This window comes from Periplaneta americana, chromosome 16, assembly GCF_040183065.1.
Source record: "Periplaneta americana isolate PAMFEO1 chromosome 16, P.americana_PAMFEO1_priV1, whole genome shotgun sequence".
Taxonomy (NCBI): domain Eukaryota; kingdom Metazoa; phylum Arthropoda; class Insecta; order Blattodea; family Blattidae; genus Periplaneta; species Periplaneta americana.
In genome coordinates this window covers 169533222-169550766 of record NC_091132.1, presented here as the reverse complement: position 1 = coordinate 169550766, position 17545 = coordinate 169533222, and the positions used below count along the sequence as shown (strand labels likewise).

General features: G+C 40.9%; 1 protein-coding gene across 3 annotated transcripts in view; it reads left to right on the top strand.

Annotated features, from left to right (window-relative positions):
* Positions 1-17545, top strand: part of LOC138691880 (uncharacterized) — a 117856-nt gene that overhangs the window by 32797 nt on the left and 67514 nt on the right. The window contains exon 4 of one of the 3 annotated variants that reach the window (XM_069814453.1): positions 7483-13594. The exons of the other annotated variants lie outside the window; for them this stretch is intronic. Coding sequence (XP_069670554.1) covers positions 7483-11583 — 4101 coding nt within the window. The 3' untranslated portion in view covers positions 11584-13594. Of the gene's footprint in view, positions 1-7482; positions 13595-17545 lie in introns of those variants that run through there. 3 annotated transcript variants of the gene reach the window in all.

Sequence of the window (17545 nt, the reverse complement as noted above, 5' to 3'; positions counted from 1 at the left end):
TCGCCCACAACTTCTCAGGGGATTGATATCAGGTGAGCATTGTCCAGAGGAGTGCCTGGATATTATTCTGGTTGTCTTTCTAGATGTCTGACCAGGTCTCATTGAAACAGACCATTGCGATCCGGAAATGATTCCTGCAGCAGTGGTAAGACTCCAGTTTCCAATATGTGCAATATAGTTGTCACTATTCAGCATTCCCTTTATATGGGTTAATGATCCACTCCCTTCTATGTGAAAACCACCAGAGCATGACTTTCGTGGGGGTGTTTCGTTGCTTGTTGGACATCAGCTGGTACCTTTCCGGATCCTTTACTAATGTAAGTCACACATTGGCATGAACGTCGAAACCAGATTCATTGGCTGAAAGTACTTTCTTCCAGTTATTCACTGCCCAGTTTGTATTTAATTCTGACCATATTAACCGTGTTTGCCCATATCAGGGGTTAGGAGTTGCCTTTTAATGGCAGACAAACATTTCGGCCAACTTGGAAGTCTACGACGCAATGAGTGATGTGAATCTCGGTCGGTCTCAATTCATTCATTCATTTTATTCCATAGATCTTACATGAGCAATGAAGCTCTAAGATGTAGAACAAGTCAAAATTTTACAATATTACAATTACAATTTTTACAAATTTTTATAGTTTTACAATTTAGTAATTTTTCTACAATTTTTACAATTTTGTGCAATTTTTTGGCGAGATGTAGTGAGATGAGGTGAGGTCCGAGGATTCGCCGAAATATTACCCGGCATTTGCCTTTTGGTTGGGGAAAACCTCGGAAAAACCCAACCAGGTAATCAAATCAAAGGGGTTGATGCCAAGGACTCGCCATAGACTCGCCATCCGGCTTCAATCCCACGGCTGTGGAAAACCTCGGAAAAACCCAAAGACCAAAGGGGGAGCCAACCCAAGCCCGAACGCAGTTCCGGATCAGCAGCCCAGCGAGTCTGCCGACTGAGCTACATCGATGGCTCTACTAAAAGTATACAATACATAGCCAATCAGATTATTAAATTTACAAACGCAAAATATCATTCATCAGTTAATCTATATGTATAATACAACACAAGTAAGTTAATTAAATTCAAGGCATAAACAATTCAATCAGTTGTGATATAGATCAATTGATAATACATATCATGCAAACTACTTCAAATTACAAGCACAAACAATTATCAATAGAGCTATATAGATTACTATTCAATTTAAAGCATATACAATTCATCGGCCAAAACTATACAAACATATACAGTACGAAGTAAGCAGATTAATTTAATTTACAACCATACTTTCATCAAGCTATACAAATTTGTGCAATTAATATCAAGTAGATTAATTCAATTTATATTCATAAACAATTCATCAGTAGAGCTACACAGACTAGTAATCATTTTAAAAGCATATACAGTTCATCAGCCAAACTATACAAACATATACAATCAAATTAGTTCAATTTACAAACTTATTTTCGTTAAGCTATACGAAATTGTACAATTCATATGAAGTAGATTAATTCAATTTATATTCATAAACAATTCATCAGTAGAGCTACACAGACTAGTAATCATTTTAAAAGCATATACAGTTCATCAGCCAAACTATACAAACATATACAATCAAATTAGTTCAGTTTACAAACTTATTTTCGTTAAGCTATACGAAATTGTACAATTCATATGAAGTAGATTAATTCAATTTATAAGCTTAAACAATTCATCAGTTGACCTATACAGTATACTATTCAATTTACAGCATATACAATTCATCAGTTATGCTAAACAAAAATATACAATGCATAGCAAACAGATTAAGTCAATATAAAAACATATTTTAGTTGAGCTATATAAAATTGTACATGTCATTTAAGTAGAATAATTCAATTCCCAAGCATAAACAATTCATCGTGTGGATGTTAGTGGACAGCAGATAGCCTAGGATTTATTTCACTTCTTCTAACAATGAAACGGCATCTGGTGGTGAAGTCCTCCTCTTCCAGCCATATTTTCCTTTCTTCTAGACCTGATGTATCCAGTCTCTCTGTATCGCTTCAGGATGGAATTAACTGTAGTTAAACGAACACCACGTTCTGTTGTGTCATGGCAGCGTGCTCTGCTAGCATTGCAGTTATTTGTAGGGATTTCCTGGAGTTGTTTCCATTTAACATAGCAATGCAGTCTTCGTTATAAATAAAACGCTGCTGAGTACGAAAATGAGACGAAATAATTAACACATTGCAAGGATTATAAACTCCAGACCTTCAACAATGAAATTATGCTGTTTGACAGAACTGATCTAAGCAGGAATGTGCGGCTGCTAGATCGACAATAAAAGAAAACGCTAAAAATGGTCATGTTGGGATTAATATTCTCACTACTGCACCACCATTACTGATACTACCAATTCTAATAGCATCATCAATTATGCATGATTATTATTATTATTATTATTATTATTATTATTATTATTATTGTGAATTTTATTAGTAACAACAATGTAATTTATTCGCCACAATAATTCCTTTCTACAATCCACCTTAAACGCTCTCGTCAACAATTGGATCTTCACTCAACACAGTATTCGTTATAGCACTCCACCGACGACAATGACAACTTACTTGGACTATTACGCACAACAATGAACTGTTAATCTTAACTAATATTTACACAGTACTATTTACAAATCAGAACTACCAGTTCTCAGTTCACAGTTCTTCTATCTCAGTCACTCGAGTTCACAGTATCTCGAACCACAGACCTTCAGAGACAGTTCACTGTACTCGAACTCGGGTCCCTCCAACTGCGGTCCACTGCACTCGAACTCAGGTCCCTCCAACTGCGGTCCACTGCACTCGAACTCAGGCCTTCGGATGCTGACGCAGATGCGGACGCACACTCGAGTCGAACTCCGGCACACAAGTCTGGCTTGCTTGCTCTGGCTTACTCACTGACTGAATAACTGAAAACTCTGTCGTTCCTTCGCGACCGTAATTTATAACCACAGCGACGTAGCCTCGAAAGTTCGAATTCGCGAGTCTTCCATTTCGACGGATTTCTCGGCCTCTCTAGGCAAGCAGAAGATGCGCGCGCAAACTCTCTCCACTCTCTCGCCGCGTTGGCCCTCTCCCCTCTCAGCCGCGCGCCATTCCAAAGTGCTCCGCGCGATCTGCTTTCTTGCGGGACGCTGGTCGTGAGTTCGAATCTCACGTCGCTGTCACATTGCTCCCTCCTTAGGACTGCTCGTCTCGGGCAGTCCCTTGGTAGGCTGCTAGTCGGTCCAACGTTTGGGGTCCTCCAGCTGCTCCCTCCTTATGGTGGCGCCACCCCATCCTTGGCTTGGCTGGGCAGCGATACTCGTATTGCGTGGGCGCCATCTTGCTTTTCCCCTTGGCCCTCCAAGGAGAGCTCGCTGGCCACGGGTTGGTCCTCGGCGTCCATCAGGAATACTTCATCCCGACCAAGACGGAGTATACGGCGCCGGACGTCCACCGTCGCATCGAGTAACCGCATGGCGTCGAGTCCCAGGACGACGTCCTCGGTGATGTTGGCGACGAACACCCACATCTCCAGTTTCCTCTTCCCCAAGGTCAGGTCCAGGAAGACCTCTCTCTGGATGGGCAAGCTCTCGCCTGAAGCAGTCCGTAGCTCGTATTGGCGCAGCGGCGTCCTCCCAGGTAGGCCACGCACGACGTCTGGTCTGGCGATAGTGAGCATCGCCCCGGTGTCCACCAGTATTCTGCATGGACAGCCTCTTATCCGTCCTTCAGCAATCAGCCCATCGTCGCACCTTCTGTCGACCGGTTTCAGGACGAGCCGAGGGGACGGTGATGATGGCGCCGACGTGCTCCTCCTAGCATCGGCCCCCTCTCTCTCCTGACTGTTGCCAGGTCGGTCGCAACTCCTCCGCAGGTGCCCAGGTTCACCGCAGGACCAGCAGGTGGGCACCCGTCGTCTCCGTTGCTCAGGCGACTGTTGGTTTCTCTCGGTGTCAGCCACCTCTCTCTCCTGCCGGTGGCTGGAACGGTTGCAGTCCCTCCTTAGGTGTCCCGGTCTCCCGCAGGACCAGCAGTTGGGCGTCCGTCGTCTCCGCCGCTCCGTTGACTGTTGGCGCTCCTCGACGTCGGCCACCTCTCTCTCCTGCCTGTGGCCGGATTGGTCACAGTCCCTTCTCAAGTGTCCCGGTTTGCCACAGGACCAGCAGGTGGGCGCCCGTCGTCTCCTCCGCTCCGTTGACTGCCGCTCGGGTGGCTTCGGTTGGCGCCCCCCAGCATCCGTCGCCGTGACGCTCCTGATCCAGTGCGGTGTTGAGACTCCCGCCGCCGACTTGGCCGCCTCCATCCTGAGGGCCGCCGCCAGAGCTGCGTTGATAGTGCGATGCTCTGTTATGAGTAGCTGTTGTCTTATTTCCGGGTCTCGAACTCCGCTGCCGAAGGTGTAGGCCGCCTCTCCAGCGATGAAATCATTAGGTAGGCCCCTGAGGGCCTTATGGGCCAGTTGTTCCACCGCCATCGCGAATTCTTGTAGGGACTCGCCTGACTGTTGGACCCTCGTTTTTAGTTGGGTCCTAAATGCTGCAGCAAGTTGATGGTCACCATAACGTCCCTCCAGGGCCGCCATTATCTCAGCGGCTGTCCCATCTTCTGGAACGCTGTGAAGAATCTCCGACGCCTGTCCCTGAAGCGCGGCCAGCAGCTGAGTGGTTTTCTCTGCTGGCGTCCACCCATTGTGCTCTGCGATGGCCTCGAACTGGCGATGGAATATCGCCCAAGACGTCGTACCGTCGAACTTCGGCGTCTTGACGTTGCAATGTCTGGCTGAGGGCGATGGTTCCACATGGCCACTACATGAGGTCCTCAATTCTGTCGTCGATCTTTCTACGGCCCGTTGAACTTCCTCGGCAATTATCTGTTTCTGTTCTCTAGCTTGGCGATCCACCAACGCGAGGATGTGTTTGTTTTCTACAGAGTGTTGGTCCATTAACGCGAGTATGTGCTTGTTTTCCTCAGCGTGTTTGTCCATCACCTCACTCGTCTGCTCTTGACGACGCTCGAGATCGCGGATTTTGCCGTCGAAATGGTCTACATCCTGTCTCAACTCGGCTACTTTCTCGTTTATAGTTGTAAAATTCTGGTTTAGTTTATCCAAATCGGCCTTAAGTTCGTCTTTTACGATGGCGACAATTCCATCTACGTGGGCCGAAACGCTTTCAATTTGCGTAGTGACGTCATTTTTCACTCCGCTTATGTCACCTTTCACTTCACTTATGTCACTTTTCATCTCTGTTTTCACATCACTTATGTCACTTTTCATCTCCGTTTTAACATCACTTATGTCGTTCTTAACCTCACTGATGTGCTTGTTCATGTTATCTTTTACTTCACTAATGTGCATGTTCATTTCTGCTTTCATTTCTGCGATGGCTTGCAGGATCTGCTGTAGGTTCTCCGTTGTCGATAATATCCCACTTCTGACACCAATGTGAATTTTATTAGTACCAACAATGTAATTTATTCGCCACAATAATTCCTTTCTACAATCCACCTTAAACGCTCTCGTCAACAATTGGATCTTCACTCAACACAATATTCGTTATAGCACTCCACCGACGACAATGACAACTTACTTGGACTATTACGCACAACAATGAACTGTTAATCTTAACTAATATTTACACAGTACTATTTACAAATCAGAACTACCAGTTCTCAGTTCACAGTTCTTCTATCTCAGTCACTCGAGTTCACAGTATCTCGAACCACAGACCTTCAGAGACAGTTCACTGTACTCGAACTCGGGTCCCTCCAACTGCGGTCCACTGCACTCGAACTCAGGTCCCTCCAACTGCGGTCCACTGCACTCGAACTCAGGCCTTCGGATGCTGACGCAGATGCGGACGCACACTCGAGTCGAACTCCGGCACACAAGTCTGGCTTGCTTGCTCTGGCTTACTCACTGACTGAATAACTGAAAACTCTGTCGTTCCTTCGCGACCGTAATTTATAACCACAGCGACGTAGCCTCGAAAGTTCGAATTCGCGAGTCTTCCATTTCGACGGATTTCTCGGCCTCTCTAGGCAAGCAGAAGATGCGCGCGCAAACTCTCTCCACTCTCTCGCCGCGTTGGCCCTCTCCCCTCTCAGCCGCGCGCCATTCCAAAGTGCTCCGCGCGATCTGCTTTCTTGCGGGACGCTGGTCGTGAGTTCGAATCTCACGTCGCTGTCACATTATTATTATTATTATTATTATTATTATTATTATTATTATTATTATGTCCCACTACAGGCTTGAATACATTAAGCTCTAAAATCACTGCAGCCCACGAGTCATTGTGTGTATTTATGTGTAGTTATTTATGCATTCTAGCTCAATAACCTGGTGTCTTGAATTAAGGAATGCAGTCCTAATAACACTGCGTAACAAATTGTAACTTTATGCAAATCTAGTCTTTCAGGTAAAGCTTCCTGTACCTCTGGTTGAATGTACCAGCGCTCTTACCAACTGAGCTACCCGGGAACTCCACCCGACTCTGTCTCAACTTTTCCCTTTTATATCCACACAACTGGCGTGGGCTGACGAAACGCCAAAGACCCACATCGAGTGCACACAAACTCTGTGTGACTTGGAATTGTGGTTTTCTGTCAACGTACACAGTGACATATATATTATGCAAATCTAGTCTTTCAGGTAAAGCTTCCTGTAAAGCAGATTTGAATAATTTCAAGGGAAAAATTGTTCCGGGGCCGGGTATCGATCCCGGGACCTCTGGTTGAACGTACCAGCGCTCTTACCAACTGAGCTACCTGGGAACTCCACCCGACACCGTCTCAACTTTTCCCTTTTATATCCACACAACTTGCGTGGGCTGACGAAACGCCAGAGACCCACATCGAGTGCACACAAACTCTGTGTGACTTGGAATTGTGGTTTTCTGTCAACGTACACAGTGGCATATATATTATGCAAATCTAGTCTTTCAGGTAAAGCTTCCTGTAATGCAGATTTGAATAATTTCAAGGGAAAAATTGTTCCGGGGCCGGGTATCGATCCCGGGAACTCTGGTTGAAGGTACCAGCGCTCTTACCAACTGAGCTACCTGGGAACTCCACCCGACACCGTCTCAACTTTTCCCTTTTATATTCACACAACTCGCGTGGGCTGACGAAACGCCAGAGACCCACATCGAGTGCACACAAACTCTGTGTGACTTGGAATTGTGCTTTTTCTGTTAACGTACACAGTGACGTATATGCAAATCTAGTCTTTCAGGTAAAGCTTCCTGTAATGCAGATTTGAATAATTTCAAGGGAAGTTTTGTTATTAATATAGCGAATTCTCCAGTATTTAACACAATATTACAAAGCAAGGTATTATAAAATAATTATATTTTAGTTGGGTATATATAATTTACTAGCCACATTAGATATATGACTTCATTTAACAGTTAGATAATATGTGAAAGCATTGAGTGCTTTGTTTCTTTACAGGGTTACGAGAAGACAGTTGGAGCCTGCAGAAATGAAGGGTATATGTATGAAGTCAAAATGGCTGGACTTCTCTTCCTTAGACTGATCAATGACAGAAAGAGTTTTTATATTGCCTCCAACATGGCTGCAGCTCTAAAGTTCGATGATCTAGTCCTGAGCATTGATGGTAAGGTAGTTCTTGTACAGTTGAAACATAAGCTATTTTCAGAAAAGAATAAATTGTACACAGTACGCAGAGTCTTCTCAATCGAGAAGCACTGCAGTTCTTACTACAGCCTCAAGAAGGACTGGAGACAGAAAACTGACCTACAACGGTGGGGTCCATTCAGCGATGTGCAGTTCGTTGTTTACACAAATGCTGTTGTGGCTGTAGGTGAAGCTGTTGATACTGATGTCCAGAAAGTTCTCATGACAGGAGGAAAATGCTTACGTTTTTCTGAAAATGACTTTCCCGAGTTAAAGAACGAGCCTGAGTTCAACCAGTTCCTCCTTCAGTCCAGGTTCTACACGGAACAAGCAAGTGAGAAGCAGCTTGATTCCTTAATCAGATATGAACTTCATAAAGCATTGGGGACAGATTCTCAGTTCCAGAAATTTCGGACTGATATAACGAGCTGGATGGAAGGCCCTGGTTCTTACCTCACGGAAAATGTTCAGTTTTGGAAGGATATAGTGAAGTGCAATGTCGATGACTTAAATAAGGCAAAAATAGATCAGCTCGCAAAATTTAATCTGCAATTTGATGAAAGAGAGTTGAATTTATTTAGACAGCAGTTACCGGAAGTTGGAGGACTTCTGAGAGTTCACAATTCTAACGCTCTCACTTGCCTCAAAGTCCACCAAAGTGTTGACAAGAAGATTCTGGTAGATGCCAACGTGTTGAAGGATAGAATGAGTGAAGTGTTGGCCTTGTGGGGTCGCTGGCCTGGATGTGATGTGCTTGTAATTGATGGCTGGGTTGAGGCAATAGAAAAAGTTGTCACCAATTTAGGTTCAGGAAAGACCCTTGTTGTGATTGACGACAGTGAGAATGGGAGGGAATTAGAATGTCTCAGTCACAAAGACGAGTTTCGCTTTGGCCAACTGAATGAGGAATCAAAGAGACAAGTATTAGATTGCAAAATTAATTTCCAAGGTGAGTCCATCAAACTTAACACATTAGTTAACGACACTGTATTCGACAAAGTAGCGAACGCTGAAATTGTAACTCAGTTGGTCTCTGGAATTGTCGAAAGCATTGGAGATAAACTCACTCAACAAAGTGAACACTACATACCTCGTAAGTTTGTTACTAGGCAACATGTGAGTGAGACAGTATTTTCTGATGACCGGGACTGCTTAGTTGTAAGTGGAGTTTCACTGCAGGCTCTGAGGAAAATTGTCCTGCCTACGAAAGTAGTAGAGATATTTGATGAAACAAAACATTCTGAAGAAGCTGTGTGTCGCTGTTTTGTAATTGGAGGAAAAGAGGATTTCGAGAAGGCCAAAACTGTATTTGAACGAGTCCATTGGCTTCATAAAGAACAGACTGGTTTTATTTGGAAACAGTCCAAAGGCGATGTGTCCTATATTAAGTCTCACTTAATGGATAAAACGTCCATCAGAAGCTTGCAGGAATTGATGCTGCTCTCTGACAAGGTCAAGTTGCTTGTGGCTCACCCTGGAATGGGAAAATCAACAGAAATTTTGACCTTAGCTCAAGAATTCAAGCGACGTGAACCTGCATGTTGGGTGGTCACTGTAGCTCTCATTGAGCACACCCGTTACCTGAAAAATTGTGAAATTTCTGCTGTAGAATTTCTGTTAAAGGCAGGGAAATTAATGAGTGACTTTGCTACGTCACTTTTGAAACACGAGTTACATCATGGTGGCAATATTGTGATATTGATCGATGGGTTTGATGAGATCTGCCCGGATTATGCAGATAAGATGTTGTGCATATTAAGGCAAATTATTATCAACTGTAAATTCAAACAGCTTTGGATCACTTCTCGTTCTTTATTGAAGGATATGCTGGAGGAAAATTTCTCCTGTTTTACATTTGAACTTCAACCCTTTACAAAAGAGACTCAACGTGATTTCCTTGCTAAACTTTGGAATGATGTCAATATTGGTTCACATGACTTACATACATTTACTGACAGTTTGTTAGAAGTGACAGGAAATTCGCTGATTGATAAACTTGGTCAATTCACAGCAATTCCTCTACATACTCTGATGTTGGCCGAAGTATTTCGTAATGAAGCTTCTCACTTTTGTCAGTCAGGTGAGATGGTGGTTCACTGCAAACTGGATTTGCTGGGACTGTATAACAGGTTTGTCGATCGGAAGTGGAATATCTTTGTTCTCATGAAGGGCAAAGTAAATCTGACAAACCCAGTGCAGCACCATTTAGTAAAGTTGCATTGGGAAAAGTGTGAGAACGACCACATGGCTTGTGCTATACATTCCTTACTAAAAACTGAAGATCTTAACCATCTACACTCCTCCGAAGACATTACGAGACGAGTTGAAGATTTCCATGACCAATTTATAAAAGGAAAAGAAAAGAGTGGATTTGTTGCTCAAATTATAAATTCCACAGCAGTGTCCATTCACAGAACATTTCTAGAGTTCTTTGCTGCGAAGTGGTTCACAAAACATTTCAGATATGAAAGACAATGTACACAAGAGATATTATTTAGACAAGAGCTCATAATCATGAGACAGTTTTTTGATAGGATTCTGGCAGAAGGATTTGAATTGCATACTGCCATCCTAAATGAAGACAAAGATTGTGTGCTCAAAATGCTGTCATCCCCTGAATGTGATGTGAATGGAAAAGATAAGGGTGGGAGGACACCCTTGCACTTGGCAGTTATCAATCATACTGAAAGCAGTAACTTTTCACCTAATAAAACTGTGTGTGAAATCATTGAACTATTATTGCAGAATCATTGTGATTGTAACGTTGAAGATGAAGTGTTTCACTGGCGACCCCTGACACTTGCTGACAAGACACAAGCGTGGTCAGCTGCTGACATGCTGCTGGGCAGTCAGGCTGAAAGTAGTGACATGATATTCACTATGGAATTGATCGAGGGTGAGCAAGGTGATCAATTTTTGTGCAGACTTTTGAACATTGTTGCATTACAGGGATATGTGAATATTGCAAAGTTGATGTTTAAATTTGGCCTATGTGTGAATCATCCCCTTGAGGCACATATTAATACGAATATTTATCCCAAGGCTATTACTGCCACAATGTTACACATAGCATCTTCTGCAGGACAAACGAAACTGGTAGAATTTTTTCTCGAAGCTGAAGAAACAGAAGGATTTCTAAAGAAAAGGGCTTTGGTTGGGGATGACAACCAACTTCATCTAGACACTGAGAAGACTTCGGTATATACTACAACGAAAGAGCGTCTAGAAATGAGAGACTCTGATCACAGAACTCCCTTGTTCTGGGCTGCTGTCAAAGGTCGTCTAGAAACTGTTAAGATGCTGGTTGACAAAGGTGCAAATGTTAATACAGACGATGCGTGGAAACAAACTCCTTTATATTATGCAATTTCTGGTTGCCATGTGGAAGTTGTGAAGTTCTTAATAGAAAATGGCGCTAATGTTAAAGTATGTGATAAGGATGGTGACAGTGTAACATTCACTGCACTCTTATCTGGGAATTTGGATATTTTGAGACTACTAATTGATAAAGACGCTGATGTTGATGCATGTAACAAGTTAAGTAAGACTCTAATATTCACTGCTGTGGAAAGAGGTAATGAGGATATTGTGAGACTCCTAATTGGTAAAGGCGCTAATGTTAATGCATGCAACATGTATGGTGAGAGTCCAGTATTCGCTGCTGTAGAAGAAGGTAATGTGGATATTGTGGAACTCCTACTGGATAACAATGCTGATATTAATGCATGTAATAATTATGGTGAGAGTCCATTATTCACTGCTGTAGAAGAGGGTTATGTCGATATTGTGAGACTCCTAGTGGATAAAGGCGCTGATGTTAATGCCCGTAACATGTATGGTGATAGCCCATTGTCAATTGCAGTAGGAAAAGGTAACCGGAGAATTGTAAGCCTCTTAAATAGAGGAAACTGCTAATGTTAAACTATTGAGAAGATTTTCCAGTGTTTGTAGCGGTGGAATATAGAGATGGAAAAATATAACATATGAATACTTTAGCATATTATTTCAAGAGAATTTTTATTGGAAACAATAACCCATGGACTAAAGGAAATGATGCTGTGCATTTGTCAGCACTGGAGTTAATTACTCAATATTGTGTAATACTCTCTTTTGCATTGCAGTAAGCCATACTGTTCACACTTGTTGAGTAACAGTCAACGCGTCTGGCCGCGACACTATGTGGCCCAGGTTCGAATCCCAGTCGGGGCAAGTTATCTGGTTGAGGTTTTTTCCGGGCATTTCCCTCAACCCAATATGAGCAAATGCTGGGTAACTTTTAGTGCTGGACCCCAGATTCATTTCACCTGTGTTATCACCTTCATTTCATTCAGACGCTAAATATCTAGAGATGTCGTTAAATAACTAAAAAAAAATTCATTGGATCATAGAGTGACTTCACAAGACAACTGACAGAGAAACGGCCTCATGGATGGAAATGTACGACAATGTATTATTTTTAAATTTTGTATAACATAATATTGCAAATGTAGCTCAACTAACCTCAGTGTTTGTTACAAATAAAATTTCAAAAGTTTAATAAGATTAGTAGTGCGTAGTGTATGTATGTATATATATATATATATATATATATCGTTTATTTATCGGAAAAAGTTATGCAATAATAAAATTATTATATTTTGTAGTTTGTTCTTGTAAATAACTGCAGTCGCAACTCGACTGGAAACACCAACACCGCGTCCAACCAGGTTACTAGACACAACAAAGCTAAGCCAAGAGAGAATCGCGCGAGTCATAGATGGGAAGGTAGACGATGCTGGAGAGGTTGACCCTAATAATGAAGGAGAGAATAATATGGTTCAACTCAGACTGCTATAATGCACGGAATTTACCACTGAACAGACACGACACCAGGGTTGTACGCAAAAGCTCGCAGGGCTTACAAAAATCTCTTGGAGATGAAGAAACAAGAATTCCAGGACGTGCAGAATTAAAGAGGACAGAAGAAGCAGAACGGCACCCATATCAAATCCTCCGGCCCATGTACTGATAAGAGCTGTGAATGTACATGGTATATTGTATCACTGTTATTGCCAGCACATTTTTGTTTCCAATGTTGGTATGCATTTATACCAACACTATTTGCTTTCGTTTTATCGACCTATCTCCACCATTTTATCATCTTTATTCATGTAGAGATCGTTTACCCTCATCCCACATCCAAGCAACAACAGTGCTAGGCCTGCAGGCATTCAGTTCTGTCATGTGACCAAGAGATCTTGAGTAGCCTAGCTTCGGACTGGATTTTCACTCCCTTTGCCATTCTGGACTAACTGATACATCAGTAACTAGTCTCTCTGTTTTATGTCTGTTTTCCTTCCTAACCGCAGATTGAATAAACAAAATACCTTACTTATTCCCTGTCGTTCAGATGGTTTTATATCACAACTTTACATTTATTGGTAACTTTAATGTTTTCGTTTATGTTGTTTATGAGTGGAAAATACAGTTAAGGGAACTTGTTTCATTTTCCAATATACAATTTACACTAATAGATTCAAAATCCCGTACATACACTTTCACAAATTAAAAGAGTTTGAAAGTAACTTTTGGTGGATAAAGGGGATTTTCAATCTAACAGTGCTTTCAGCAAGCCTTTTGCATGAAATTCACTGGTTTTTGGAACTCAAAGCAATGTAATTCAATAGAACTCATAATTGCCACTATACTGGTGTTCATAACTCAGTTGTGTAAAAATGTCATGTAAAGGGTTTTAAATGTAGACAACTATTGTAACATGTGTTAGTATTTGTTATTTTGTAATATACTGTAGGCTAAATAAATTGCTATATTCTGTATGTCTTTAGTACTTGTGGTCATTGATTGATGTCTAGGAGACATTAACTCTTGTTAATTGTGGTCATGTTTGGACATTACACGCAATGAATTAAATTTCTTGTTAATTGCATATGACAAGCTGTAATTATTTTATGTTACAAATACACTTCCAACCCTAAACATCCTTCGTATTTATAGTGGCATATTATAGTCTCAATTTTACCCATTCCTGGGTACAAATGGGGTGCAAAGTCTCTGGTGCTGGTGCACGTTTCATTGTTTACAGAAAGAGGAGATGGCATCGATCTATAGAATGCAAATTGTGATAGTGATGTCATTATTGTTTGTGGCAGTAGAAAGTGGTCCTTTGAAAGTTGTGAGGTTCTATATAGACAGACAGATTTTTAATTTGAAGATGGTGATCATGCAGTATTCTTGGCAGTCTTAAATGTTAATGTAAGTATTACGAAATTGTTAGCACGAAGAGGTGCTGATGTTAATACATGTGATAATGGTTAGAGAACAATGTTTGTTATGGTGAATTATGCATTACTCTGTTGTGACATTTTCTGAAGGAAAGGCATAGTACACAGCGAGTCAAAGCTAAAGGCTGGGAGTCGAGTGCTTGAAGGCTCTAGACACCATATTTGTGATCACACGGAGACATTGAACTTCAAACCTTGTTGTGCACGTAAACAAACGCGAACTGAATGTTGTATGCTTAAAGGTACAGTGTTTTAAGTTCCCCCCCCCCTTTTTTTACGAACCACTTCTACATCCCGTATATTCCTCTGAAGTTCGTACATCTGATGCACTGCTGCACTGCTAAAAATAGGGTCTATATATTTATTTTTATTTATTTATTATGACTTACAGAAAAGTAGGTACACATGCAAGATGCCCATCAAAGCAACTTCTTCACATACATTTAATTTATAATTATTGATAATGATTCGCATGGACAGCTTTATAAAATAGATACTAATATATGCAATTCATTAGCAATAGAAATAAAAGAAATGAAAACATGAAATAGATATTGCTTATGATTAAAAAAATCATAAATTTAATAAATCGGTACTAAATTGCAAGACCAAAACAAGGGAAAAGTTTTGATTCTGGTGCCTGTCTTGATCTAGAGATGTTTAAATCCAAATTGTTTGTGTATGCATTTGGAGGGATATAAAATGAAATTAGTTTGAATATTTCGACGGAATCAGTATTATTTTTGTTCATATTTTTCTGTGAAATATCGAGTAAGTCGTTCTTGTGTCATTGAGCGTGTGGAAAACAAAAATTCATCTGAATATTTAAACTAGTTGGGAACTGGGATGGACAAGGTATTTTAAATATCTTATAATATAGGAACCTGACGATTTTATTCTGCATCAACTCAATAGAATGAACGTTGATTTTGCAACGACGATTCCAAATAATTATAGTAGGCCTAGCATATTACACTTGCTTCTAACTAGGCGTAGGCCTAACCTAAAAACAGGTGGTTGCTTGAATAATTTCGAATTACAAATCCAAGTGATCTGTAAGCAGGATTAGTACGGTAATTGTTGAAGTATGTGGTGTGAAAGTTAAATTAATCTCGAATTCGGTAGCTAAATTAATAAGTTACTAATGTAACACATTATCTGCTTGCAAGTTGCTACAAATTAGCATTCACATAGGAAAGTGGTGGAGTCAAGTTCATCACGTGACGGGAAAGTAGACATAAAGGTTGATGAGTCGTCAACTCAAATTATGCTTGACCGCCAAGTCACAACTTGACTGTCCCGCCATATCACACGGGGAAAGTGTCGAGTTGCTTCAAGCACTTGACTCCTGTAAACTATCCCCGTCTGAATTGGCCTTGACTTACCAGCATTCTGCTCGTTACCATTTGGATTTCCTGGCATCTTGGTGGGTCTTCTTTACCACTCCTGCTTAGCTGGCAACACGATGCTCCTCGCACTTTACCCGTACAGTTAGTAGACAATCCATATGGCCATAATTTGTCTTTATCGTGTTTTGGGGATCATTACCACTAGTGGGATGATTCTATTGTCGGACATACTATGTTAAACGCAGAACTGCACTTTAGAATTGTGTTAAAAGAATGAGTGGTTTTCTGGAACAATTATAATGTGTTCTTGTGGTGTGTTGTTTTTGTGCATTTGTTCTAGTATCTGTATTGTATCTTATTTATTTATTTAATCCCAGGGGCGGCCCGTCCATAAGAGCTGCGGAGCTGCAGCACTCCCTGCTTTGACAGGAAAATAAAAATAATATTTATTTTAATTTTTAGAAGAATTGTTACAGTTTTTATTGGTAAATTGCTTTATATTTCATCTGGCTGGAAATATGTACTATTATCTTATGCATTATCTTTTTGCGCGTCGACTATATTGGAATTGACACTGCATTCAAAGTCGTCCTGGGATCTGCAGGGTGGTCAGCTCACAGAGAGTGTGTCTTGCATGGTCAGGGGGTAGAGAGGTGAAGGGAAGCAGAGGGAAACTGCCGCTGTTTAAAACCCATATTTCGCTGCAGTGGTTGCAGAGCCAGGCTACAAGGGATCTTTCCTCTCCTCCCACACCGCTATTGTAACGCTGCGTCAAATGGATTCTCTATTCCCTTGAATCTTAATGACAAAATTTTTATTTTCTTTTCACATACTTATTGTTGTAGAATCTTATCGAGTTAATAAAACGAAATTAATATTCTCTTTTGCCTTATTATTACGTATATATCCAGCCTCCAGGAGAACCTAATATTTGCCTTAAATCAAAATGATTGCACGAGTAGAATCCTTTTGATATAGCACGTAAAATACGAAAGAGACTTCTTTTCCAGTTTTAGAAAATTGTTGACCATCAGTATATCTGAGTGTTGCTTTGCTGTGACGTCTTAATACCGTAACTTAATCAGTGCAAATGTGCAAGCATGAGTGTGTGTGAATTACAGAATATTAATTTTATTTTTCCCTTCCGGAGAATATTGATGTAATGAAGTGAAATTAAAGGGTCGTCCGTTACCCGACTTAAATCTTACTTAAGCTTCATCCAGCCGAAATAGTGCATATATGTAAGGAAGTATAACAATGAAATTTACGCTAAGCATTTGTGGTTACGTGGATGTGAACAAAAAAAAATCTGTATTTTGTTTTCCTTGCCTCCTCTTTTGTGGTGATGCTGCATGGACTAGGAGTGGTGTGACAGATTAGGACATTTGCCCCTAAAAAGCAAAATGCACGAATCTTCGCCGTCTCACCTGAAAAATGTTGTTTCATTGGCTATGTTACGCAACTCATATTGCTGTGCAATTAAGTGAAACGAACAGAACAAACATTCTCAAACACAATCAAGAAGTGATAAAAAATCGTGAAATTATTAAAAAAAAAATTGATTGTATCAAATTTTGTGGCCAATATGAACTTCCCCTTACGGGACATGATGAAAAAACGATTCGAAGAACCCTGATGTGTTTCGTGGGTTGCTACAGTTCGTGAGTAATCTAAACGAGCCTCTCAAAAATCATTTGGAACATGCCACTGTTTAAGGTTATTCTAAGACAATTCAGAATGAGCTGGTAGATTGTAATTTGAGTGTCTGCCGATCTGAAATTCAGACTGAAATCGATGGTATTAGTTTTTCTTGGGGATTAGCAAATGGTCCTACAGACATCTCCCAACTAAGTCAGGAAGTTTTGGTTTTTCGATATGTAGTGCATTTATTTTTGTCCTATACTTATTAGTAATGGTATCAAGAAGTGAAATTTGTATGTACCGAAATCTACTGCAGCTCTCCCAATCCACAAGTTCATGAGCCGCCACTGTTTAATCCACTCAACAATGTAATTACAGAGTAGATAAAAGTGAAAATAACAGTAGTACCGGTAGTACATATAATAATGGTAATTTAAACTTAACTTTAAACAGTTACAATCCAATACTACTCAACAAATGATATCAAGCAAATATTACATGTAAATCTCGGTAAACAAAAACGAAAGTATTTACACTATGAAGAAAACTTAGATTATATTAAAGTAATAGAGCCAGTGATGAAACGCAAATAACTAGTCACAGATT